The sequence below is a fragment of the Berghia stephanieae genome, chromosome 14 (assembly GCF_034508935.2).
Source record: "Berghia stephanieae isolate SIO BIC M18660-M18661 chromosome 14, UCSD_Bste_1.3, whole genome shotgun sequence".
Lineage (NCBI taxonomy): Eukaryota > Metazoa > Mollusca > Gastropoda > Nudibranchia > Aeolidiidae > Berghia > Berghia stephanieae.
In genome coordinates this window covers 33397560-33424900 of record NC_088373.1, presented here as the reverse complement: position 1 = coordinate 33424900, position 27341 = coordinate 33397560, and the positions used below count along the sequence as shown (strand labels likewise).

At 34.3% G+C, this 27341-nt stretch overlaps 1 protein-coding gene across 2 annotated transcripts in view; it reads left to right on the top strand.

The window, feature by feature from the left end:
• LOC144959484 (uncharacterized) overlaps nt 1-27341 on the top strand; it is a 53470-nt gene that overhangs the window by 11345 nt on the left and 14784 nt on the right. For both annotated transcript variants that reach the window (XM_078892097.1, XM_078892096.1), the window contains exons 4-15: nt 3646-3738; nt 4832-5167; nt 5808-5969; nt 10011-10091; nt 11007-11087; nt 13381-13719; nt 16748-16951; nt 20460-20540; nt 21581-21814; nt 22614-22697; nt 23566-23901; nt 25572-25772. In XM_078892097.1, the coding sequence (XP_078748223.1) occupies nt 3646-3738; nt 4832-5167; nt 5808-5969; nt 10011-10091; nt 11007-11087; nt 13381-13719; nt 16748-16951; nt 20460-20540; nt 21581-21814; nt 22614-22697; nt 23566-23901; nt 25572-25772 (2232 nt within the window). The remainder of the gene's footprint in view (nt 1-3645; nt 3739-4831; nt 5168-5807; nt 5970-10010; nt 10092-11006; nt 11088-13380; nt 13720-16747; nt 16952-20459; nt 20541-21580; nt 21815-22613; nt 22698-23565; nt 23902-25571; nt 25773-27341) is intronic.

Below are 27341 nucleotides of genomic sequence, written 5' to 3'. Positions count from 1 at the left end.
GGTAAATATTAAAAATTATATATATATATATATATATATATATATATATATATATATATATATATATATATATATATATATATATTATATATATATATAATATCTTCTAACTCGATATCTGCCTTATCTAACTATCTATATATCTGTCTGTCAATTTATTTATTTATCTATCTATATTTTTGTCATAATATATCTCTCCTACTCATTGTAGTGATTTAATTCAAACCCCTCCTAACTTTCTCATGATTTTAAATAGCTCAATACATATTTTCTCACATATGATTTAAGTTTCCCAGAACTCTTAATTTTACAATCTGCTACAATTATGAGTGTGGCGTCCATGTAGGAGGGTGACAGGTAGGACTAGTGTCTGGTGCCGCTTTTATTTTTCCATTTTATAGTAGGGTAAAGCTCCTGACACTTGGCTGATAGTAAGAGAATGATTTAGGTTTCAAGAAATAGGTAATAGAAGAAGTGGTAGATTATTGGCAAGCAATTTAGGTTTAGGTAGATTCAGAAGGTAAGTATTAATCCCCGTTGAAGAAAAAGTGCATTAATATAAATCGGCATAATTGCGTCATACAATAGCAATAACAAATTAATTAGCTTAATAACAATAGTGTTGGTTTTAATTCATTGAGTTTAGACTCTGGCTATTTAATCTTCACCCCGTATCACAAACTATTCATTTTGGTACTGAGCGGCCTTAACTTTAGAGGTGTCTGGGCGGCGCTACAGTTTTTCCATTATATCGGTCAGGAGTCGTTCTGGGTCAGTAGATTCAGACGACAGTTTGCCAGATTTAACTATGTATCATAGGTAGCCAAGTTCTAGGTGGCTAGTAGGTGATCTGATGCGTGGTTTGCCGTTCTGTTTGGTCCGTCACAGGTTGCAGCTTCAGTCCGTACCCCCGGTACAGATGTGGCTAATAACCGCTTCAGGTCTCGTTAACAATCGATCCTCATTAGCACACGTTTATCGCTAGTAAAAAAACTTTCGGGTTCCCTATGAGCAATAAAAAATAAGTAGATGAAATGGGAGAGAGCGTTTTTTATTACTGTCCTGGTTTATATCCGTTTATCTCGGGAGTTGGAAAAACACAAGGAGCCAACAATATTCTAGGATTTGGGTTTGACTGGTTTACTATTGGTTTTGTTCTGTAGACCAATCGTTTTCTGTGTGTCATAACCGTAGCGTCGGTAATCTGGTTTCTAATAGGTCGGTTATGTGCCCGTTACCATTAACGATCTGATAACACATGCTCGGACCAAGGTGAGAATTGCGGTCTCAATGCGGTCTCAACTCCTTAGCTATACCAGATGGCCTTTTTAATTGTGACTAGGACGATATCAATTAACACCTGGCGATGTGTGAGAGTAGATTATGTATTTTTACAATCCTGGAAAAGTTGATGCTAGGAAAGTTGAGGCGATTGAAATATCTCACTTCAAGGAGGACACCAATTTATGACACGGAATAAATTAACGACCAAATGAGAGAGGAGATGCAGCAAGCCTGCATAATTAATCGACCATTCCAACTTATCAGAGCGGCAGTAAAATTATTCTAGGATTACGCAAAACACGCCACCAAGCATTGTGATTCGATCTGAATGAATAACTAGTAAACTCCTGGCACTAACAAATCCAATAACAACACTTATTTCTGGGATTTACTCAACTCCGGTCATATTTATATCAAAGCAATTAGTCAGCTAAACTCGGCCTTTCTCTATTCCATCAAACTCAAACCAACGTGCTATAGTGATCACTTTGAAATCATAATTGGCGAAAAATACTTTGTGGACAAGCGTACAAAATAATTTTGTCAATCTTATAGTTGTGGACCTCGATTGGATGAAGATGAATTAAAACCTTTTAAAAACAGTATGTGAAGTAAGTAATAATCAATATATTGTTTTCGTCTGGGCCGAGGTAGACACAACCTAAAATATTACAGAAATTGATATCTCGTGTTATTAAAGAATTGATAGCCTATGTTATAATAAACAATAACATTGCATTCACTCTCTTTACCTATATAGGTACATATTATTTCATATGTATGTATACCTTCCAAATGAACGAATTACAGTTACATGAATCACAATTACAAAATGTGTTATCCCAAATACTCTAGCGTATTATTATGCATTAATATGAATTTGTTGTTATGCTATCATCTTTTAATGATAGTTCCCCATCCGACTAACCTTTCTGTACCCCGATAACTAATTATTATGATTAACACAAGTTATATGAGTGGTAATATAAGATGTTTTTTAAATGAAACTATATACGACATCAATGCTCGTAAAAAAACAACGTTTTGCAACTAGTGAAAGTTCTGCTTCTGCATTTCAAACGTCTGGTTACCGATTAATCGATCAATCGACCATCTGGTTACACAATGATCTTGAGCTGAGACTAGACCAGGAGCTCAAGCTAGAAAACCAGGTTAACAATTTATAGAACGACCCACAGGGACAACCAAAGAATGACCAAGAAGTCCAACAATGAAATAAATAGACAGAAGCAACAATGGCGCCGACACAAGTCATAGGAAGGTAGCCACCATACACATTTAACTTCTACAAAACAGATAAAGAACAAATAATAACGATAAGTTGAGAAATGGACTATGAAGAGGTGAAAATTAACTTACCCATAGTTTGACATTAATTCATAAAAAATACTTTTTGTTTTTGGTTAATCATGCGTTAACATGTTATTGTTTGAGACTCTTCTGTTGATTTGCATAAAACTTACCTTTGGAACCTAATCTATCCCTATATATATTGTGCCACAATTTACCAACATTTCTGCTCACATTTCTCGGAATAATATATATATATATATATATATATATATATATATATATATATATATATATATATATATATAAACTATATGTCGAGTAATCAGAAACTTTAACTAAATTATATCAGGGTAAAAGAAGGTATTAGAAGACTCTTAACTTGTGGAAACTATCTAACTTATATTTGTCTATTCCTATTTGCCACTTCTCATACATATGCGCGACACCTACCTACCTACCTACCTACCTACCTAACTTTCAAGTGAATCGCATTATATATATATATATATATATATATATATATATATATATATATATATATATATATGTATTATATATATATATATATATATATATATATATATATATATATATATATATATGTATATCCTTTCATTTATCAAATTATTCATATATGTGCATATAATCACCTACCTATCAACCTACTCACTAATCAACCTACCTACATATCAATCAACTTAAAGGAGACAAACCTACATATTAAATCATATTGTCATTAATATTACAATTTAACAACATCTGAGATTTGAAAAAAAAACAAAACGTTTATATCTATCAATGTCAAAGTAAGAAAGTAAAACAAAATCAGTCATCCTTTTCTGAGAATTCTGGCCTGACCGGTAATCTTGAGGTCGGCGATCCGATAATCACTGTTTTCAGACTATTTCGATGTATTTTTCTTGTAATTTTCTTTCTTCTTTTTTCTGTCACTCATTCATACACAACTTTTAATAATATTTATCGTACACCAGTGCCTGTTCTACAATTTTTTCAATTCAATAATCGTATCCTTTTGTTTCTTTCTAGTCGTGAACACTAATGGAACCGGATTATTCCGATGTAGGGCGGAATCGAGTCAGGGATCTGGAGAGTTAATTGACTACGAAGCAAAACTGGCTTGTAAGTTACTATAATGTAACGAACGAAAATGAATACCATGTTTTAAGATCCTTTTGATGGAGGATAAAACTTGTCAAACATTTCTTTGTTTTCTGCCTGGATTTTAAGTAATGTATTCATGTCATGAAATGGCATGCTACAGAAAAATACTCAGAATATCATGGACTGAAAAACAAACAAACAAAGAAGTCCTGAGAAGGATCGGAATAAAATCACCAATTCTTCTTCAAACTGTAAAGAAATTGAAACTAAACTATTTTGGCCACACGACTCGCCACGAATCATTAGAAAAGCACATTCTGCAGACAAGGGTAGACGGCAAGAGAGGAAGAGGTAGACCAACAAGAAGCTGGGAACAAGATATATGCGAATGGCTGGGAATGACAGCAACTCAAGCAAGTAGACTGGCGGAAAACCGTAATCTGTTTCGCAAGAAAGTTCGGGAAGCAACGTCCTACGCAGGATCAGCTGACTAGATGATGATGATTCATGTCATTATCATTATTTTGTTGTATGCAGCTATATGGTCATGTGTTTTGACATTCGCTCTAGGATCGGAAGGACATGGGCCCAAGCCTGGATCGACGTAGAGTTTAGTCCTTAGAAAAACAAGCTCTTTACCCGCATTCTCTCATCGTACTTAGATGTAAAATGACTAACTGGCGTTAACAGCGCAGTCTATGTCCAAAGGAAATTGTAAAATCCCCAAACAGCATCATGACCCGCCTATATTTAATTCCCCAGACTCTCTCTCTCTCTCTCTCTCTCTCTCTCTCTCTCTCTCTCTCTCTCTCTCTCTCTCTCTCTCTCTCTCTCTTTCTCCATTCCTTTCACGCATGCAAACAAACATTTTTACTTTTAATGTTATAACCATAATGTCATTATAAGACAACATATTTCCTTTTATTAATTTAAACGATGAAGATCAGAGGTCTAAACATCGTTTACTTTGGTTGTATCTTTTATAAGAGTATGTTTTACTCTCTTCATTTTACTATACCTTCCAATGATTCATTTAGGCATATCTAGATTTTAATTTTGATAATTATACAAGATTACAAGCTAATATCATGGACTATGTCTCTTTCAACAGTTGGTCCCAACACCATTTTCCTGAAGCCATTGCAATCACTTATACTTACCAAAACGCACATTCCGTTTACTTGCGAAATACCCAAAGGAGATGACGCCCCGCACAGCAAAACAACTGTTGAAAGCATTGTGTACGACTCTGGTGGTACTATCTCCTTCAATACGACTTGTCATGAATCTGCAGGGGGACAAGATATATTGACTCCCAACCACAGATACGAATGCACTGGATGGGCCCCAGAAGTACCTGATCATTACAGAATTGAGTGCACTGCAAAAAATGGAATATATCCACAAGTATATTCGGTAACTGACACTCGGACTGCTTTAATCATTGGTAAGACCTTGATCACGTGACACGATGTTGTGGTGTTAGTCGATCAAATAAAACGGACCATATTTATTTTCTAATTTTATCTTTTTAATTATTCACTAAGGAAGATATTGTTGGACCATTTTTTTAAAATATTCATTTTATTGATTACTTCTCATAGATGTGTTAAAATTCCCGGTGATGAGCATACTGTGACTTTTAAAACTTATGGACGTCAACTAGAAATCACAATTTAGATACTTAAAAACATGAGCATTTTAATAGCTCAATAACGTTAAACGTATTTAAAGCGCTTTACATGGGCCACTAGCCAACAGCAACATTTACCAAGAAGGACAAGATATGACGCCTGATATTAGGCGGTAATGCATTTTTTCAGAGAGAGACAACCCTGTTAACGACAAAGTACACATTTTACACCCAAGTACTATGAAGGAATTTAAGTAAAGAGCATTTTTCAAGGATTCAATTATGCGCTGCCCAGAAATAGACTCGAACCCACGACCTTCTGAAGCAAAGGAAAGAGTCAGACCAGAAGACCACATAGCTGCACAAAATATTACCGTTGATATTTAATTTCAAGAAAAGTAAATCATTCCTATTATTTTTTTTCCTTTTCAAATTTATTACTGTTTAATCTCAGATCCTCCGGTAGTAGAACTCACCAATTGTACCAACAACGCAAATTGTACTTGTCAGTTGTCCGATCCTGGAAAGCCCGCAGGTGAAGTGAGATGGGTGAATGGCAGTGGGAATATTGTTGTTTCTGGAGGTCTCCAAGCTGTGCTTGATTTCGATGCCCATGGTATGTTTTTACTTATCATCACATTTTAAAAGGTTGCGCTTATATACTGGTGATTAAAGAAACAATAAAATCAGGCAACGCTCACTTATAAAAAATGGGGTCTCGTTTGATGACTATGTTTGATACCGTGTGTAGTCGACAGTTGTTACACACTGGTGAAAATAAAGATTAATGAAGAATTTATTGTATTTTTTCCCTTTGTTTACGAAATTATAATTTGCCGTTATTCTCAACTGTTTGGACTGCAATGTTGTTGAATTTTGGCTTTTGATTTTTTGATAAAAAAAGAAATGAAGACGAACGAACATATGAGGCATTTCGGTGTTATTTTATCTTATCTTATTGACTTTTGACTTGATTATTAGACAAATATTACACATACCATCCATGAGTGGAGTTGTCTTCCTACCTTGTTGCATTATCTGTAGTCCCATTCATGATGATGGTTATTAAAGTATCCCAGACAGATGTAAGGATGGCTGTACCGGTGGTGTAGTCAGAGTCACTAGATGTAGATGTTGTTCAAAAACACACCAAATACCTCTACGGAAATTATATTCACCTCGTTGCCGCCCGTTGTGCGCTCAAAGAATCTTACATTCGATGGCTCTTTCGCGTAAACGCTAACCCCTCTTTTGAGGCTCGACGTGCCTTCTCTATGGACCACAGTTATCTTTCTCTATAAAGTTTTGCAACTTAACAGACATAAATGTTAAAACTCATCATATAGGTTTCTAAATTTTACCACCAAAAAAAGCTTAGAAACACATGTATACATTAGTTGTTGGTCAGCTGATTTGCTATCCATGGCAACCCCCTCTTGTGATAATGATTTATTCAGACGATGATAGTCGAAGTACAATATATACTTTCCCGAACGACCACTAGCACTGGTTCTTACAAACAATCTTGTTATATACTTGTAGAGTTGAGAAGGTATCGGTGATGAATAGTAAGCTTTTCCGAACGGTTTTGTATATATTATTATAGTAGTAGAATGTAAAGCACTCAGTTTAGTAATATTAGACGCTAGTAAAGTAATAACACTTAATGCACACTATTTTATCATCTGGTGATATGGATATTCCGTTAGTTCCCTCTTCCTTACATGAGCAATGTTTTTTTTTTTTTTTTTTGGTAAACAGTAGAGTTTTGGGGAAGATGGGATTCCTGAATAATTTTCATTGTTATTTCCTCATGCCACTAGAATGAATAGACCCCCCACCCTGATCCCCAATTTACCCTACCCATTCCTGAGATACTGTTTCATGACATGAAGGCAGTGAGACCCCAAAATTGGCTGCTTTGGTATTGGTTCATTTTTATAATTATGTATGTATGTCTTCATGTAATTATACCTGTTGTAGTCGATGCCTACGTTGAACGTGTATAAAATAGGATATATGTGTGTGTGCGTGTGTGTGTGTGTGTGTGTGTGTGACAGGTCGCTGTTTACCATTGGATACAAAATATTCGTCTTTTGGAATACAATAGGTTGGTCTTACGTTTTACACGAAACAGTCTGTTGGGGAATTGCATAGAAAATTTTCCTGATAAAGTTAGTGTGGCTTTTTATGTTCTCATATACTCAAAGGGTCGCTGTAAGCTTTACGGTATAACTGAGACACGGTAATATTTGTTTGTTTGTTGTACATGGGTGAAATAGAGCTGTAGCAATCATTGTTTGTGAAAACACACTGTGATGTATGCGTGTTGTAAATGGTGTTGAGGGTGGAGATAAATCGGCAGGAATGATCTTGTAAATATTGGCGGGGGGTGTTTAGAACTCCTTAAAATGAATACGTTGTGCTTATAGGCATTTTCGAACCAGTAATTTACACACACACACATATATATATATTCATATATATATATATATATATATATATATATATATATATTATATATATATATATAGATATTTCAAGTATAACTATTATTGTTTAAATTCTACAGTACTGTTTCATATATATATATATATATATATATATATATATATATACATAATATATATATATATATATATATATATATATATATATATATATATATATATATATATATATATAGCGCAGCATATTAAACAATCTTTAATGTTCAGGATAGGATCACATTCTTACCAGATATGTATTGTGTCATTCAGAACGGAAATGATATTTGTATCTATATTTTGGGTCATTTTAAACCTAATCATTCGTATTTTAAAACAAAATTTGTGACACAAAGTAAGTGAGTATTTTCAGGAATATCTTTGGATAGGTTTAAATTAAACATTAGAAACATTTCTTTATTATAAGTTGCACATAATATACCAACATAAATGCCTGCTCCACTCACTTTTCTGAATTAAAAATTCACCTGATATACCGAAGCACACTCAATGTCTCAATCGTTGCTCTGTTACGTGTTTGTATTGAGAATATTGGCTATTAAGCTTAATTGTTGGCCTGCTAACTTCGCGATGGTTGTGTGTTGGACCCGCTGTATCCAGTATTTTTTGAGAGAGAGCTCAAGTAATGAAAAACTTGAGTTTGACACGATTTTTTTTTTTGGGGGGGGGGGGGTTCGTGGATAGCTCATACGGTAGAGTCACGCTCTCACCGGCCAGGCGGAGTTGTCGTACAAAAAAGGTCGCAGGTTCAAACCCCATGAACGCCGGAACAAAAATGTTATTCTCTATTGTCTGCTGGCACTTTTTTACTCACTTCATCTCTTGTTTTTACATAATATATGCTTCTTTCTGAATGTTTTTTTTTAATCTTTTTTTTTCTGTCAAAGAACAACAACACCACGACAAAGTCTTAATAGATCATTAACACATCAAGTATGCTACTAAATTGTGTAAGTCATTTTCATAGTAAATTGTCAGATATTACATGCGATACGAAAAATGGATAAAAACATCAGCCTTCAACACATTGCATTTTTCTTTCAGTGTCAAAACTTTCATATTTTGGAGGTATATTCTTCATGTACTCGAGCAAACTTTTAAAGCGATCAAGAATTCGCTTCTTACTAATAAAATTTAAATAAAATTTCACCCACTTCTAAAAATCTCACTCTTCATGTATTTCAAACAATAAATATTAACAATTCCACAGCTCATAAAATCTTCAAAACGAAGCAACATATAGAAGGTGATTTATCTCCGAAATGTCTTCATATGTGTTTAGGCGTTGATGTAAATTAAAAAGGTGATGACGATAGAAATAAACACAATCAATGACTCATCACAACTCAACTAAGAAGCAGGGTGTGAGGCCAATTATATGCATCCGTGAATTGTTATTATCAGTTTTCCGGGATAAACCGTAGCCTGATACTGAAATCCAAAAGGACTGGCAGTTTGACGTGATTTATCGTTAGTAGAGCTCATGGAAACAAGTTATTTAATTGGTTGAACTATTGAATACAACTCACGATTTGTTTTCTTTTGTGGCAAAAGACTGGCATTTTAACGTCATTTTTTGGTCAGTATCAGGCCATAACTTTACGAAGGCCACAGATAAACGCTGTCTCTTCGGCCTTACGTCTCAAAATGAATACCGATTGTCTATACTAAATCATCAATAGTATTTTTAAAAAATAGTACTCATATGTACTGAAATGGAAATCAACTCCTTAAATCAAACTGCAGGGCTCAGGGGTATGGTCTTTGAGTCGTACCAAAATGGAACCGAGTTCGAATACCTGGTGCGGTGCTTGGTCTTGAACAAGTCACCTCGCCCTAGCTCATTTTGTGTTGTTGCATTTCAGTAATTCCAGCCTGGGTCATTATAGTGTTCTATTAGAATAGACGCCAAAGGTAGGTTCCTCCTGTGGGATGAATAAAGGGAACATTTTATTTATATTCTCATAAATTATTATTTTCATTTGTCGTATAAATCAATTCTCAAGAAAGCCCTGTTATTAATATTTTTTCTGGCATTAAACTATCACTTCTTTTTTTTTTTATTTTAGAAACATGGTTGTAACGGGTAAAGCCCTGAACATGAGTTCAAAGAAGACCAATTTCACTTATATAATTTTGTTGTGTACCAGGTCATAACAAGAATTATACATGTCAGGCTGTGTCGTTGTGGACAGTGAGGCAGGAGATTCATTTCACATCAATCGTCAAAGGTAAATGTGATAACTATTAGAAGATATGGCATGTAAAGAAGTAGTCAACAAAATAAATATTGTTGCTTTGAAAATAACAAAAATGCGGCATGATGGTGGTAGTCTTGATGATAGCGGTGGTGGTGATGATGGTGGTTGTGGCAATTGGTGATGTGGTGGTTTTGAGGGTGGTGGTGGTGGTTGTGGTGGTGATTGTGGTGAATATGATCATGGTGGTGGTAGTGATGATGGCTGTGTTGATAATGGTGCTTAATTCTGATGATGATTTTGATGACAATGATTTTGATTAAGATTATGACGAGTGCAATGATGTTGATGATGATGATGATGATGATGATGATGATGATGATGATGATGACGACGATGATGATGATGATGATGATGACGATGATGATACTGATAATGATGATCAAATGAAACATGAGAGAGACAAAGTTGAATCATACAGTACAGTACAAATAACAAATAAAAAAACCCAACAAAAACAAGCAAACAAACAAACAATAACAAAAATTACAAAACAGCAACATTAGATCAAACACATTATTTTCTTTTTCTTTTTTTTTAAATTTGTTCTTTGGCTTTGAAAAGTAGTCCTTCAATTCATTAGGCCCATGGAGCAGTAGTTTATACCGTTTTCTGTGATATAAAACGGTCAATTTTAATCTATCCTTTGGAAAGGATGTTTGTCTATCACAACGTACATTCTGACCTTTTAATAGACGCCGCTACCCCACGGGGGACGGGGAGGGGGGGGGTGTGAAAAAATATTTATTGCATAGGCATCGATCTAGGTCCCTCTGCTTCTGAAGCAAGTGCTTTTTAACCGTGCTCTCGGAAAAGACAGTTATACAAAAAGTGACTTTGTAAATGAGACGTGAATTATATTATATGCACTTCCATCGTTATCCACAGAGTTGGCTGTTCCTGATCAAGGGACTTGGATTGACAACAATGTATGGGGGTCAGCTAACATTGCGCCTATAATCAAAGGAGGTATGTTTTAAAGACATGATGACTACTTACAAAAATATTTGAATCTAATATTATATTTTTAAGCAATAGTTACATGCTTTCAATGCTGATGAAATACGCGTGCTAAACTTCGGATAAATATACAATAGGTTTTGAGATCTTCCGTTTGTTGACTACATTGTGCGGCTATGTGGTCTAGTGGTATGACACTCACTTTCGGATCGGAAGGTCCTGGGTTCGAGCCTCGCTCGGCGCATAGTTGGGTCCTTGGAAAAGACTCTTTATTCACATTCTCCCACCGTACTCAGGTGTAAAATAAGTACCTGGCCGTCAACAGCGTTGTCTTTGTCCGAAAAATTGTAACATCGCCTAACAGGCGTCATGTCTCGTTCTACATGTTACGTGTTGCTGTTGGTCAGGGACCCTTTGTAAAGCGCTTTGAGCACATTTAGTGGATATTGCGCTATATAAAAGCTCAGTTTAATTTTTTTTTTTTACATTGATATGTTGTAGTCAATCTGAGTCTTTAGGCCCAAGGACCCGGAGTTTATAGCGGTTTCCAGAGCTTGAATTGGACAATAGTAATTGCTTGCTATCATTTGTTTAAGACGCTATATTTGAGCAAAGTACTTTCCGCCAGTTCAAACAATTCCAACTATCCAATTACTACAACCCCAAAATAAAAAAAAAAAACAAGGATATTTGGCTGTGTGAAAAGGCCGTTTTTGTGACGTTCGTCATAACAAAATATTATCATAATAAGTTTGATAAGTATAGTAAAGTAATCAAACCTTCGACCTCGGTACGTCAAGTGTTTTAGACACATTGGGCCATCATATTCACCATTCCTCCATGTCCTTTGTTGTCATGTGTGCTTCGTCCCATGTCAGCTCCCCGGTTTTCGGAACTCTGTCGACAGTGTCTTTCTACGTCGTCTTTTGTCGTCCTCGTTTCTCTCTGTTTTATTATTCTTCCATTGAAATACTTGTAGTAAATGTAATATAAATCAGAATCAAGTAGAATTGAAGAAACTCAAATGTTGAGACGGAGTATGAACGTTGTCCACTCTTTTAAATAGACCAATACGTATACAATTTATGCTAAATTCTCATTGTTTTTATTCATTTACCATTATTTAATCGACCCAAACGGAGGAATGCTATCTTTAGTAGTTTTGGTTATTTAACTTAGTATTTATAAAGGCTAACGCCATAGCCTTTGGTGTACCAATTAGGGTGTCTGATATCTGAACACAATTATGAGCTTGATTTAACATTGTTATAATGGACAGTATTTTACCTTGGTTTGAGAGTATTTACATAATATAAATTTGGGTTTCCAGACCTGCAAATAAGTGCATTGTGGGGCAACCTTATATACAAATCGTTTTCTTTCAGAAGAATCCAAGACTTCCATTTGCGTGCTGAATTGGGTGAATTTGAGAAAATTATGTATATATATATATATATATATATATATATATATATATATATATATATATATATATATATATATATAATATATATATATATATATATATATATATATATATATATATATATATATATATATATATATATAAATATATATATATACATATGTATATATGAAATTATGTGTTTTTCTATAGTTCACTATCAATTAAACCTGCTCAATGTCCATTACCTGGGGTCTCATGTCAACAAAAGCACTTTACATGTAGGGCGAGACATGACACCTCGTGATACAATTGAAAACATATTTAAGGATTACTGTCTACTGCCCCGTGTGGTGTCCGGAGTCCCTCAACTGAGAGGGTCAATAATAGCCCAACACCAAGCCAGCGTGTCGTAAAAGGCGACTAATGGCGTGTGATTCCCCCATCTTTGAGTCACCTGGTCCTCCAGGTTGGGGGTTGGCAAAGGGTTAACACCCCTTTCCCTTAAACTCAAACCGTTACAGAAACGCAGACAGACAAACCAAATCCTTTTTTAGCTTGGGCGACCGAAGAGTTTCTGGGATTACAGAATTTATGAAGGACAACAGACAAAGCCGAAAGGACTCTGCTGACCCGATGACGTCTTCGCCAAAAAGAAGATGATATACAGAGAAGTGGTAAGACCTGGAATGAGATAAAAAAGTTGGCTCAGTATGGAGAAGGATGGAAACTGTTTGTCTGTGGCCTATACCCTGACCCAGGGTGAAAAAGGCAATGATGATGATAGAGAAGGATGGAAACTGTTTGTCTGTGGCCTATACCCTGACCCAGGGTGAAAAAGGCAATGATGATGATGATGATGACTGTCTATTGTCTATTATTTTATTTTTCCTACAGGTGTTCCGAGTCTTGCCTCACTTGGAGTTCTGGACACTCCACCAATGGATGAAAACAGTTCTCTACCGCGTGCCAATGTATCTGTATACTGTGACGTAACGTATACAAATCCTTCAATAAAGGTGGAACTTATTGGTTTCGATCAGAGCGGAGTCTCAGTTCTCAATGCAACTGAACCTGATTTTATTTTTTCAAAGGCGAATAATGAATCAAGATACGTATTCAGGTTTTCTCCTCCGCTCAACGACCAAAAAAGACCAAATTTGAACATGACAATCAAGTGTAAAGCTGAGAACGCCTATAATCCAAACGTAACCACCGAAGACGTATTAACTCTGGGTATGATTATATAGTTAAAATGATTTCTAAAACCTTAGTAACACAATTGCCTTATCAATATTAAAATTTAAGACAAAACATGATGTATGTTAGGCGATATTGAATACTTTTCAGACAAGGACCAAGGTATGACCGGAATCTCATTTTGCACAATAGGAGAGAACCTTTTCTAAACACACGTGTATGCGCCAGCCATAGCGGTGAAAAACACGGGTTTTCGAACCAAAAGGCGAAAGTCATACCACCAGAGGCCATTGCCATATAAATTATTGAGGAAGGGAGTTATTACCCGTAGTTTGGTGAAGGGTATGGGGGGGGGGTCCAATAGTTGAATTAGTAGAGTAGTCGGATTCCAGTCGGTTACGATACTGATTTGGATCGAGTAATACGTTGAGTATTTTTCCAACTCAATATGAAAGTGTTTCTTAATAATTTGGCCCACCAAACGGGATGTTTGATTTAAGATCATCAGATAATTTCATTTTAGCCATTCTTGTTTTTTATTAACAAAGGTCAAATTCTATTTCTATTCATTAAGAAGTCTGTCTTCAAATAATATCGAATAACCATTTGATGTATTTGAAGAGATAACGGCAAATATGTCTTGTTGTATGGTGAAAACGGCGACTACCATTGTGACGAAGTTACACATATATTATGTAATATCTTATGATCGCATAGTGGCTTTTTGATAGATGGTAATTTTAATCCTTTTTCATTGTGTTGTAGATTTTAATAATTACGAAAGAGTTCAAGAGTGGATGACGATAATTGAATGTACAACGAAAAACTTGCAAAATGAAAGTCCTGATTCCAAGTTTCATTTCTTACTGCTTAATGTGTTATGATAAAGTCCAAATCCAAATCAAATAGCATCAAACTAGTTCAATCAGTTTCATAAATTCTAAATCCGTAAAATCAATCCAAATGTAAAGTTACTTTGTTTATGTAACCATTTTCAATAATATACGTGGAATATTTCTAAGTGCGTAAAATAAAGATTCTTAGTAGGATGTTAGAACTTCCAGCCTACTAGGAAAGTGCAGCTCATAGTGAAGTAGAATAGGTTCGAATCAATAAGTAGAATAGAAACACTCTGTTTTATCTCCTTTTGTAAACTATTCCCATAATTCTTTCTGACCACTCCTCCTGCAGATTTTGACATCCCACATTAATATTAAAAACCTGCCTCTTTAAAGTAAGAGCGAATCATACACAATTTGTATATTAAAAACAACAAGAACTTTATCGAATATTACTGTCTAACCCCGCCTATTATGACTCAAAATTGTTTTGATAAATGCCCGCATTTTATGCAAAACAAACAAAAATATCACCAATCAGTTCCTCATACCCCCCGAGTTTTATATGCATCCCCTGAGTTGCAACGACAGTGTTTTGTCGACACAGCCCAGAATAAATGGAAAGTCCTCTAATAATTTCCGTGTTTTATTCTCATGTTTTTTATCAAAACTCTTCCGTAAACTTCCCGCATAAGCATACTCCCTCACACCATGAAAATTGTATTTTAAAAAACACACTTTTATTGTTAATCGATAAAGGGCAACATTTTATTTGTTTTGGTGTCTTTGTGAAAGTGTTACTGGAATCAAGTGTCAATAATATTCAAATTGACGACGGATTCTGTGAGTATAGCAAATACCACATGCATGGCGTGAATAAGCAACAAAAAACAATAAATCCACAACAACAATGATAATAATAATAATAATAATAATAATAATAATAATAATAATAATAATAATAATAATAATAATAATAATAATAATAATAATAATAATGATGATGATAATAATAATAATAATAATAATAATAGTAATAATAATAATAATAATAATAATAATAATAATAATAGTAATAATAATAATAACAATAATAATAATAATAATAATAATAATAATAACAATAATAATAATAATAATAATAATAATAATAATAATATAATAATAATAATAATAATAATAATAACAATAATAATAATAATAATAATAATAATAATAATAATAATAATGATAATAATAATAATAATAATAATAATAATAATAATAATAATAATAATAATAATAATAATATTAATAATAATAATAATAATAATAATAATAATAATAATAATAATAATAATAATAATAATAATAATAATAATAATATAATATAGTAATAATAATAATAATAATAATAATAATAATAATAGTAATAATAATAATAATAATAATAATAATAATAATAATAATAATAATAATAATAATAATAATAATAATAATAATAATAATAGTAATAATAATAATAATAATAATAATAATAATAATAATAATAATAATAATAATGTGCTTTTTACATACATAAGTAAACCGGTAGATCTAATGACCGGGGCGACATGTATTAGTAAGGAGTGATACATAAAATACATGTGTTAATATTTGCGCTGATGGAAACGGTTTCCCTTTTACAACTTAAGAAGTTCAACAAGAAAGAATAAATTAAATACTTAAAAACACGAGCATGTAAATAGCCCAATATCACTAAACGTTCTCAAGGCGCTTTACAAGAGGTCACTAGCTAACAGCATCATTTACTGAGAAGGACAAGACGTGATGCCTGGTATCAGGAGATAATGCATTTTTTTTCAGAGAGAGAGAGAGAGAGAGAGAGAGAGAGAGAGAGAGAGAGAGAGAGAGAGAAGGAGAGAGAGAGAGAAGGAGAGAGAGAGAGAGAGAGAGAGAGAGAGAGAGAGAGAGAGAGAGAGAGAGAGAGAGAGCCCTATTAACGCCCAGGTATTCATTTTACACCCGAGTACATTGAAGGCATTTGAGTAAAGAGCAATATCAAGGTCTCATTTATGAGTTGCCCAGAATCGGACTCGAATCCACGAGCTTCCGTTCAAAAGGTGAGAGTCATACCAGACGAGTAATACTGAAAAATATATTATTATCATTGCTATTTAATTTCAACAAATGTAAAGCATTCCTTTTTTTATTTCCCTTTTTAATTTACTTCTGATTAATCTCAGCCAATCCGACATTAGAACTCTACAATTGTCCCCCCAATAGTGGAGGATCAACACACGATGTTGATCTGTTCAAACGTGAGGCAAATTGTACTTGTCAGTTGTCCAGTCCTGGAAACCCCCCAGGTGAAGTGAGATGGGTAAATGGCAGTGGGAGTATTGTTGTTTCTGGAGGTCTACAGGCTGTTCTTGGTATGGATATTCATGGTATGTTTATTTTTTTGTTGATGTTGTAATTATTGCATTTAACGTGGCGTTTTTAATGTTTAATGTTTAGCTTTGTTTATTATGTAGACTCAATTGAATCAGGCAACTCTTTTTTTTCTAAAAAAGGGGTCTTGATTGATTTGTTGGTACAGCAATCGCTTATATGACTGGATTCGACACCGCGTGCAGTCGACATTCTTTTCTAACCCCCCCCCCCAAATCCTTCTTTCTTCATCAAAGTTTGGATAGCCGGATGTGATAGATATTGCAACAGCTTCAATTAGTGCTCACATTACTATGTTATGATGACTAACGAAAGAGTGAAAATGGAAAGGCTTCGTATGGGAACAAAACAGACAATGGACGTTTCGGGTACAAAACCTTCCACGTTTATTTGTGTATTGTAGTGCTGACGAAGGGTTTGTACCAGAAACGTCCATTGTCTGCTTTGTTCCCATACGAAGCCTTTCCATTTTCACTCTTTAGTTAGTATTTTACGATCACCGGCTTCAGGCAGCCCTTACCGTCGCAAACATACCCGGAAGTTTCGTCACACCACACCGTTCAACTAAGTGCTCTGTGGTTTTGGGCTCGTTGCCAGAGACTGAAGTTGTAATATATCGTCTACGTCCAGGGACTTTATTTGCTGGTATTCCTTGTACAGATTGTTCGGCTCTTCTGTCTAGCGGGGGGCGTATAATTTAGGTGGAATGGAGCTGTGAGCGCTCTTTATCAGCAGCTTGTTAAATATGGTTATGTTCTTGGAATTGGGAAGAATAGCAGAGCAAAACATATCAATATAGGAAATTAATTCCACCAAGTTAGTCTTCCTAAAGTTCCATCGGCAGAGTGGAAGAGACTGTTTCCTTGGTTTTATCAACCCGCTGTTAAGATGTGTTGGGACGTTCACTTATTTTAAGACCGTACCGACGACCTTGGCGACGCGAACACTAGTATTTGGCTAGTCGACCGATCGATTCGTCATTGAATAATTTGTTACCAGGACATTATCATTTTAAACATAGAAGTGTGGAGGCCGGTATAGCACAGGACACTCGGTCAACGGGTTGGGTCTCCATTAGCCAGAGCGGGGGGGGGGGCGCTATAGGCTCGACATCCGGAATGGTCTCCTGGCGGTCAATCAGAATTATTTCCTTGCTCACGATATTCCTCAAGCTCCCCTACTATGACGAGTTCGGAGAGTAGATATGGCGGAAAGTACTTTCCTATAGACTAGCGTCCTATCTAACGTGTAGTAAGCAATTCACGATTGCATATAGGTCATACATTAGCGGAATTTGTGAATTGATTTTCTCACTTGAATGAGTAAACTCCCCACCTGATCCCCATTTATCCTAGTCCAACCTGATATTAATTCATGAAATGAAGGCAGTGATGCCCCAAAATATGCTGCTTTTGTATTGTTATATGTTAAGATTAATGATTGCATGTCTTCATGTAATTCTCCCTGTTGTCGTTGATGCCTAAATTGGACGTGTGTAAAATAGGATATGTGGTTGAAAAGTCACTGTGTACCATAGAATATAAAATATTACTGTTTTGCAACACATAAGTTTTACATGAAACAGTCTATGGTAAATTGCATTGAGCATTTTATGATTAAATCTCATTTACTCAAGGACTCGTTGTAGGCTTTACTGTATGAGTGAACCAGGGTAATATTGTTTCTTGTCAATGGATGAAATACAGCTGTCAATATCATTGTTTTTTTAAAAAACAAAAACATTTTGATGAGTGTGTGTTGTAAATGATAATTCGGGTGGAGATAAATCGTCAGGAACGTATCTTGTAAATAAAAGTATACTTTGAACACTTTAAAGCACATATGCTGTGTTTAGAGAGTTTGTTATTTATTTCGGACAATTTTTAATGCAGCAAATATAATAATTACGAAAAAAAAAATCATTTTTTAAAGTTCAGGATTATATCCAGTTCTGTCCAGAGTTATTTTAGATGTTCACGATTGAATCGATGTTTGCACGTTTGGTTCTTTTTACACCTAATAATTCGTATTTTTATCGAAAACAACAAATTTTCAATAGTTCATTTACACATGAAGTATGAAATTAAAATGTGTGCGTCATTTTCATACTAGACTGTCAGTAGTCTATGTTCATGTGATGTGGAAAATGGAAAAAAAAATCAGACTTTAACAGAATGCATTTTTTTCAACGTAAACTGTCGATATTTTTATGGTATATTTAATACCAAAGGTTTAAATCGATCAAGAATTCGCTTCTTACATTAAATATTCACCCACTTCTAAAAACCTTACTCTTTACTGTGCATTTTAAACAATAAATATTAACATTACGACAACTCATATAGTCTTCAGAACGATGCAATATATAGGTTATGATATATCTCCGAAATATTTCATGTTCTTAGATAATAATATAACTTTAAAAAGGTAATGATGATCAAAGAAAAGCGATTAATGTTAATCGTATTCGTTCGTGACTCATCACAATTCAACTAAAACGCAGGATGTGTGGCAAAATAATAAGTGCACTCGTGAATTGCTATAGTATAGGGATAAATGCTGTCGCTATGGCCTTACGGCTATAAATGACTTCTTTTTGTTTCTACTCTACAATGGAAGTCAACTTCATTAATCAAATAGCGGGGCTCAGGTGTATGTTCTTTGCGTCATATCCAAAAGGAACCGGGTTCGTATAACGGGTTTAAGCAAGTCACATTGCCCTAACTCAGTTTCTGTCACTCTACCTCGTACCCCAATTCCGAATTGGGTTACAAATGAAGAATCACGCCGTGACTGTCAGTTCACGTTCGACTGTCAAGAAGGCTGGACGCGTCTTGTTTTGTCTATTTAATGCAAACCATTGTGTTAATTTTCCTTATTCTTATTGGAGTTTTAATCTGTTATTAGACCTGTGACATATCAATTCCCAGTGGAGTATATTATTAACAACTGTGAAAGTGGTGCTTAATGATTTAAACTTTTGAGGAAATTTTTTAAAAGAATTACTTCGAATAAAAGGATAAAATTGAAGATTTGAACAGGGAACTTTCTACCCCCGGGAGTAGTTCCCATAACATCTCCCGAGGGAGTATTAACTCATATTATTAACACTGTAAAAGTGGTGCTTAATGATTTAAACTTATGAGGAATCAATTCTAATTACTTCAAATAAACAATGGAACCAGATAAAGTTGAAGATTTGAATAGGGAACATTTTACTGCTTGGGTCATTATAGTCTTCCCTCGTAATAGACCCTAAAGACACGTTCATCCCTTGGGGTGAATAAAGTGAGCTTTATATTTATATTCTATAACATAAATCATTCTTTTCCTTTGTCGTCTTTGTGGTATAAATCAATTCTCAAATAGCCCTGTTATTGAATTTGTTTTGATGTTACACGATTAAAACTTGTTTTTGAGAAAACAAGTAGTTGTAACGAGTACAGTTTTGGAAATGGGATCACAGCAACCAATTTCCACTCATATATTTTCGTTGTATACCAGATCATAACCAGACGTATATCTGTCAGGCGTTGACGTTATGGACAGTGGTGGAGGAGATCAAATTTACACCAAACTTCAGAGGTAATTATTATTTCTGCTATATGCTCTGGATCGCAAAGAAGTAATGAACAACACATAAATACTATTGCCTTGATAAACAACAAATATGATGGTGGTAGTCGTGATGATGGAGGTGTTAGTGATGATGGTGGTTGTGGTAATTCTTGTTGTGGTGGTAGTGATGGTGGTGGTAGTGGTGTTGATGATTATGGTGTTGGTGGTGATGATGGTGATGTTGATAATGGAGGTGTTCCTGGTGATATTGCTGATGATGGTTGTGATGACGATTATTTTGCTTCAGATTATGATGACTGCGATAATGATGATGATGATGATGATGATGATGATGATGATGATGATGATGAAGATGATGATTATGATGATGATGATGATGATGATGATGAAGATGATGATTATGAAGATGATGATTATGATGATGATCAAATAAATCATGAGAGAGACAAAGCTGAATCACGCAGTACAAAAAATTACAACAATAATACAACAAAAAATACAACAACAAAAAAACCCCATAAGATCAAACACATCATCGTCATTGTTCTATGTTTGAATTTGGACTTTTGATTTGAAAAGTAGTCTTTCATATCACTAGGCACGTAGAGCAGTAGTATACCAGTTTCTATAGCGTGGATCGGAAATTGTAACCCATCCTTTGAAAAGGACTATAGTCTTTCATGACGTATATTCTGCCATTGTAATGGAGCCCGCTACCCCAATCACTGTTAGGTAAATATTGGGTTGGGGGGGGGGGTGTGTCTATTTACTGCACCAGGGATCGATCTCGGTCCCACTGCGTATGAAGCAAGTGCTTTTTTAACCGTGCTATCTGAAAAGCCAGTTGTTTGGGTTTTTAGCTTTGTAAATCATGGGCTGCCTGGAGCCGGTGATCGTAAAATACTAACAAAAGAGTGAAAATGGAGAGGCTTCGTATGGGAACAAAACAGTTTTGTTCCCATACGAAACCTCTCCATGTTCACTCTTTCGTTAGTACTTTGTAAATGATACGTTAATTAAAGCTGATCTTCCATCGTTCTTCCCAGTGTTGCCTAATGCAGAAATCGCCAATTGTTCTGTTTATGAAACCCTGGCACGATTAAGTGGAAGATGGATTACAGCAGGAGGATCGGAGGATCCATTTCACTGTGGATGCAGAATTGAAGATAGAGGGATTCCCGAAAACGGAACGAAAGCTCAATGGGTTGACAGAGGTACTGGGACAGTCATCATCGAAGACCACCAAGAGGCTGTCCTCAATTATACTAGAGTCGAGGGAGGTATGTTTTAAAGAAATAATCGCTACTTAAAACAATAACTGAATCTACTAAGATATTTTAGGCAATACATAGGTTCGCGGCGCAATGATAATAGCCTGCGGGGTTATACTAACAGTAGCCTTCGTAAAAATCATGGTCTGATTAAAAACTAAAAATGCGTTATTATAGAAGACGGATAGCACGTGAAAAAGAGTGTTTATTATTATTATAATCAATAGCTCAACTTATTTCTTTGGGAATTTTGTACGACAACTAACTTTAGGGTCTCTATTGACAGTATCTGTCCACATCGAATTTTGTCGTCTTTGTTTCCGTCTATTGTTCATTCTTCAATTGAAATGCTTATAGTAATGTAAAATAAACAAAATAAAACGTGGAGATCAAAATCAAGTAGAATAGAAGAATCTCAAATGTTTAAGAATGTGTGGACAGATCATGGGAGTTATGATAGACTGCTAAGTTTAATGTTAGTGATAAATTATCAGTGTTCTTTTTTGTTGCTTTTTCATTAATCAATCGCCGGATACTGATGAAGCATTATTTTTCTTGAGTTTATTATTTCTTTTCAAAATCTAAATTAGTATATGAATATTTTTTATTTAATGCAAACGTCTTATCCTTTGGTGAGCGAATTAGGGGGTCTGATATCCGAACACAGTGAGGGGCTTGAATTAATTATGTTTTAGTGGACAATATTTCACCTCAGTTTGAAAGCATTATCATCAAATCATTTTGGGTTATCAGACTCGCAAATAAGTACACATCGGGGCGAACTTATATACAAATGATTTTCTTTCAGAAGAATCCAAGACTTTCATTTGCCGAGCTGAAAACGTAATCGGAGTGTCGGAAAACAATACAGCCCTCAACATTCATTATGCTTGTGAGTATACCTTGGAAAACATGTAACTTTAGGATTATTGTAATAGTACCATTCATACAATTGATAAACCAAAATAATGTGTGCATATATATATATATATATATATATATATATATATATATATATATGTGTGTGTGTGTGTGTGTGTGTGTGAAATTATGTGTGTTTTTATAGTTTCACTAACCATTAAACGTGCACAGTGTCCATTATTAGGGGGCCCATGTCAACAAAAACACTATACATGTATGACGAGAAATGACACCCGAGGCGATATGACCATTTTTTCTCCCACAGAGAAAATGATGTTAAAAATGAGTTACTCATTTTAACCTTGAAGATGGTGAGAGAATTTCAATAAAGAGCGTCTCCCACATATTTCAGCTAAGCACCATACAGATTTGGACGCTGCTAATCTAACATTGTGTCCGTAATTAAATGGATTTTAACAACCTAGAGCATTTAGACAGTGCAATATCTACTAAACTTCCACAAAGCACTTTACTAGGGGTCCCTGACCAACATCAACACGTAGCATATAGATTGAGATAGGATGCCTTACTAGAGGTCCCTGACCAACATCAACACGTAGCATATAGATTGAGATAGGATGCCTGTTGGGTGATATTCTACTTTTTATTTTGAAAGTGACACCGCTGTTAACGGCCAGATACTCATTTTACACAAGATCGGTGAGAGAAAGTGAATAAGACCCTTTTCCAAGAACTCAACTTTGCGCCATCCGAGGTTCGGACATTCTGATTCGAACGAGAGTGTGATACCACTAGGCCACATATTCCCACTATAGATTTAATTTTAAAAATATTATTTAAATTTTACTGTATATTGTGAATTATTTTATTTCCTACAGATGGACCGAGTCATGCGTCAATTGGAGTTCTGGACACTCCACCAATGGATAAGAAAAGTTCTCTAACACCCGCCAATGTATCCGTATACTGCGACGTAACAAATGCAAATCCTTCAATTAACGTCCAACTTACTGGTCTCGATCAGAGCGGAGGCTTAGTAGTCAATGTAACTAAACCTGATGACATTATTTCAATGGCAAATGTATCAAGATTCGTGTTCAGGTTTCCTCCTCCTCTCGACGACCAACAAAGACCAAATTTGAACATGACAATCAAGTGTAAAGCTGAGAACGCCTTTGATCCAAATATAAACGCCAAAGACGAAATATCTCTCGGTATGATTAGATAGTGAGATTGATTTCTAAAACCTTTGTGACATCATTGTCTTATCAATAAATTAAGAAAAATAAAACCCAACAAAACAACAAAAATAAAAACTTGGGCAGTTCAATAGCGGGATTTTTACTAGTCGTTTCCAACGCGCTTTAAAAGGTGTCATTAGCCAACAGTAACACCTAACATTTTGGACATGTCATGATGCATGTTGAGCGATATTGAATAATATTCGGACAGGGACGAAGTTATTAACGACCGGATTCTCATTAGTAACAGGTCCTTAGTCCGGTGAGATAACTTTTTCTTAGCACTCGAGTATTTGCAGCCCACAGCGGGGAAAAAAAACCCCGGGCATTCGGATCAGAAGGCGAATGTCATACCACATGAGGTCAATGCCAAATAAATTATTGAGGAAGGGAGGTAATGCACGTAGTTCGATGAGAGCGGGAGGGACGGGAGGGAGGGCCCGATAGCTGAATTAGTAGAGTACTCGTATTATAGTCGTTTTCGCTACTGCATTTGATCATGTAACATATCCAGTTTCATTTGCAACTCAATATGCAAGTATTTCTAAAAATGCGGTCCCCAAAAAGAGGGTGTTGACGGCCATCATAGAATATTGAATAACCATTCTTGGTTTTGATTATCAAAGGTCAAAATTTCATTTCTTTTCATGAAGAATTATGTAATTCAAATAATATATAATAACCGTTTCATTTCTGTAAATTGATAATGGTAAACATCTCATACTGTATGGTGAAAAATGCGACTACCGTTAAATATTATTATTATTATTATTATTATTATTATTATTATTATTATTATTATTATTATTATTATTATTATTATTATTATTATTATTAATATTATTATTATTATTATTATTATTATTATTATTATTATTATTATTATTATTATTATTATTATTATTATTATTATATTTCTTCTTCTTCTTCTTCTTCTTCTTCTTCTTCTTCTTCTTCTCTTCTTCTTCTTATTATTATTATTATTATTATTATTATTATTATTATTATTATTATTATTATTATTATTATTACTATCATTATTATTATTATTATTTCTTCTTCTTCTTCTTCTTCTTCTTCTTCTTCTTCTTCTTCTTCTTCTTCTTCTTATTATTATTATTATTATTATTATTATTATTATTATTATTATTATTATTATTATTATTGTTATTATTTCTTCTTCTTCTTCTTCTTCTTCTTCTTCTTCTTCTTCTTCTTCTTCTTCTTCTTCTTCTTCTTCTTCTTCTTCTTCTTCTTCTTCTTCTTCTTCTTCTTCTTCTTCTTCTTCTTATTATTATTATTATTATTACTATTATTATTATTATTATTATTATTATTATTACTATCATTATTATTATTATTTTTATTATTATTATTATCATTATTATTATTATTATTATTATTATTATTATTATTATTATTATTATTATTATTATTATTATTATTATTATTATTATTATTGTTATTGATATAGAAATTTACTTGTAACTCTACCTTCAACAAATATATACCGGTGATGAAGCAATGAAAAACACATTGAACGCTTTGCTCCGGATTAAAAAAAAACACTATATATATATATATATATATATATATATATATATATATATATATATATATATATATATTGTTATTTATTACAGATATCCCAAAAGTGGAAATCACCTGCCCCCAGAACATCGGAGGTTCAATACACGAAGTTGAATTATCCAAGTATTCTACGACTTGTACTTGTCAGTTGTCGATAGCGGGATTACCACAGGGTAATGTCAGATGGTTTGACGGTGACGGTAATACGGTGGCATCGGGAGATCTGGTAGTTACTCACACTTTTTCTTCAGACGGTAAGATTGTTTGTTATCATTTAAGTGTCTCATTGTTTCGATATAATTGTCTGTTTAACAGTTCCCAATGGCTGGGGTCTTCTGAACTCCAACAATGGGCAGGAGTTCACTTGCTGTGACTTCTATTATGCTTTATCGTTTCCGCTCTCTGTTATTGTAGTAGAATGGGATAAGTGATAAGTTTGTTTGTTTTGCCTCTGATCGGAGTCCTTGGCTGGAAACAGCACAAGTGTATATTTATAGTTTTAATGTTATGACATTGTTTTTCCATATTAAAAAATCCGATTTCATACGCTTGAGTGCATTACTCTTAATGGAATCCTGTGTTTGTGTCTGATCGTGACTTTTAGGTGATCTCAAAGTTCACATAAAATTTGCTCTTGTAAACTCTTCCCTATTTCTGCAATTCCTCTATATCTTACCTTTTCTCATTTGTGTTTAACATAAATCTAAGATTGATACCTATCCCTTCTTCCTTTTTAATCGCCATGAAATGGCGTAATTTTGTCGCATGTGCCCTGAAACAAAAATAATAAAATTCAGATTCCAACGAGTGAATATAAATATACATTACCACGGATTGTAAAATGTAATTGTTTTCATTTTCGTGAACCGAAAACATTTTCTGTAATTATTATCTTTTAAAAAGAGAATTAGTTTCAAATTATTATCTTTTTTTTTCTATAATTTAATTGTTAAAATATAATTCTTTGGGGGTCCTGAGACCTCAGTCCACAGAGCACTCGCTTCACTCGCAAAGGGACGGAGATGGATACTAGGGGCAGTTGAGTGGTTGGGTAGCTGAGCCTTTCAGAACTGACAGTAAATACTTTACGACAGACTCCTGTCCTTTCAAAAGGGTAGCAAGCAATTGCTAACGAAAGGTTCACTTTAAAAAACCGGGACAAACTCAATGGCCACAATGGCTTTGAAAGACTGCTAATATAGATCGTCTCGATATGGAAGCCTTTCGATATAACTCTATAATATATCTACAGTTCCAAGATTTAATCTGTCAAACCTATTTCATTTTAGGAAACACATGATTGAATTAATTATTATTTAACTATTAATGTAGGTATATATACCATTACTTCTACAGTCGCCCATATCATGAGGTCCTGCATGTTACCCAACAATGAATGAACACAAATAAATTAAATTACGTTTTAAAAATCATATTTATTCATTCCCAATCAGAAATGTTTCAATAGGGACTGTTCCATTGAAAGACTGGAATAACCCAAACACCTTCGAGAAGTTCAGCGCCGGAAACTGAGTTAGAGCGAGTTGACTTTTCAATATTACATCTCCCGGCAGATATTTGATATCGGTGCCTTTTGGTACGAAGCAAAGAGCGTATGCTGAGCGATTAATATTTATTATTTTTAAATGGAGGGCCGACTCGTACACTTCTGATTTAAATTAATTTTATCAGATTTCTATTTTGGCTATATTGATAACCATATTGAAAACGAAAGAAAACAGCACTCATACATATTCCCACAATCACGAGTCAATGCTCTTCTCAAATAGTTTTCTTCCAAGCACCAGCCGAAAATGGAATTC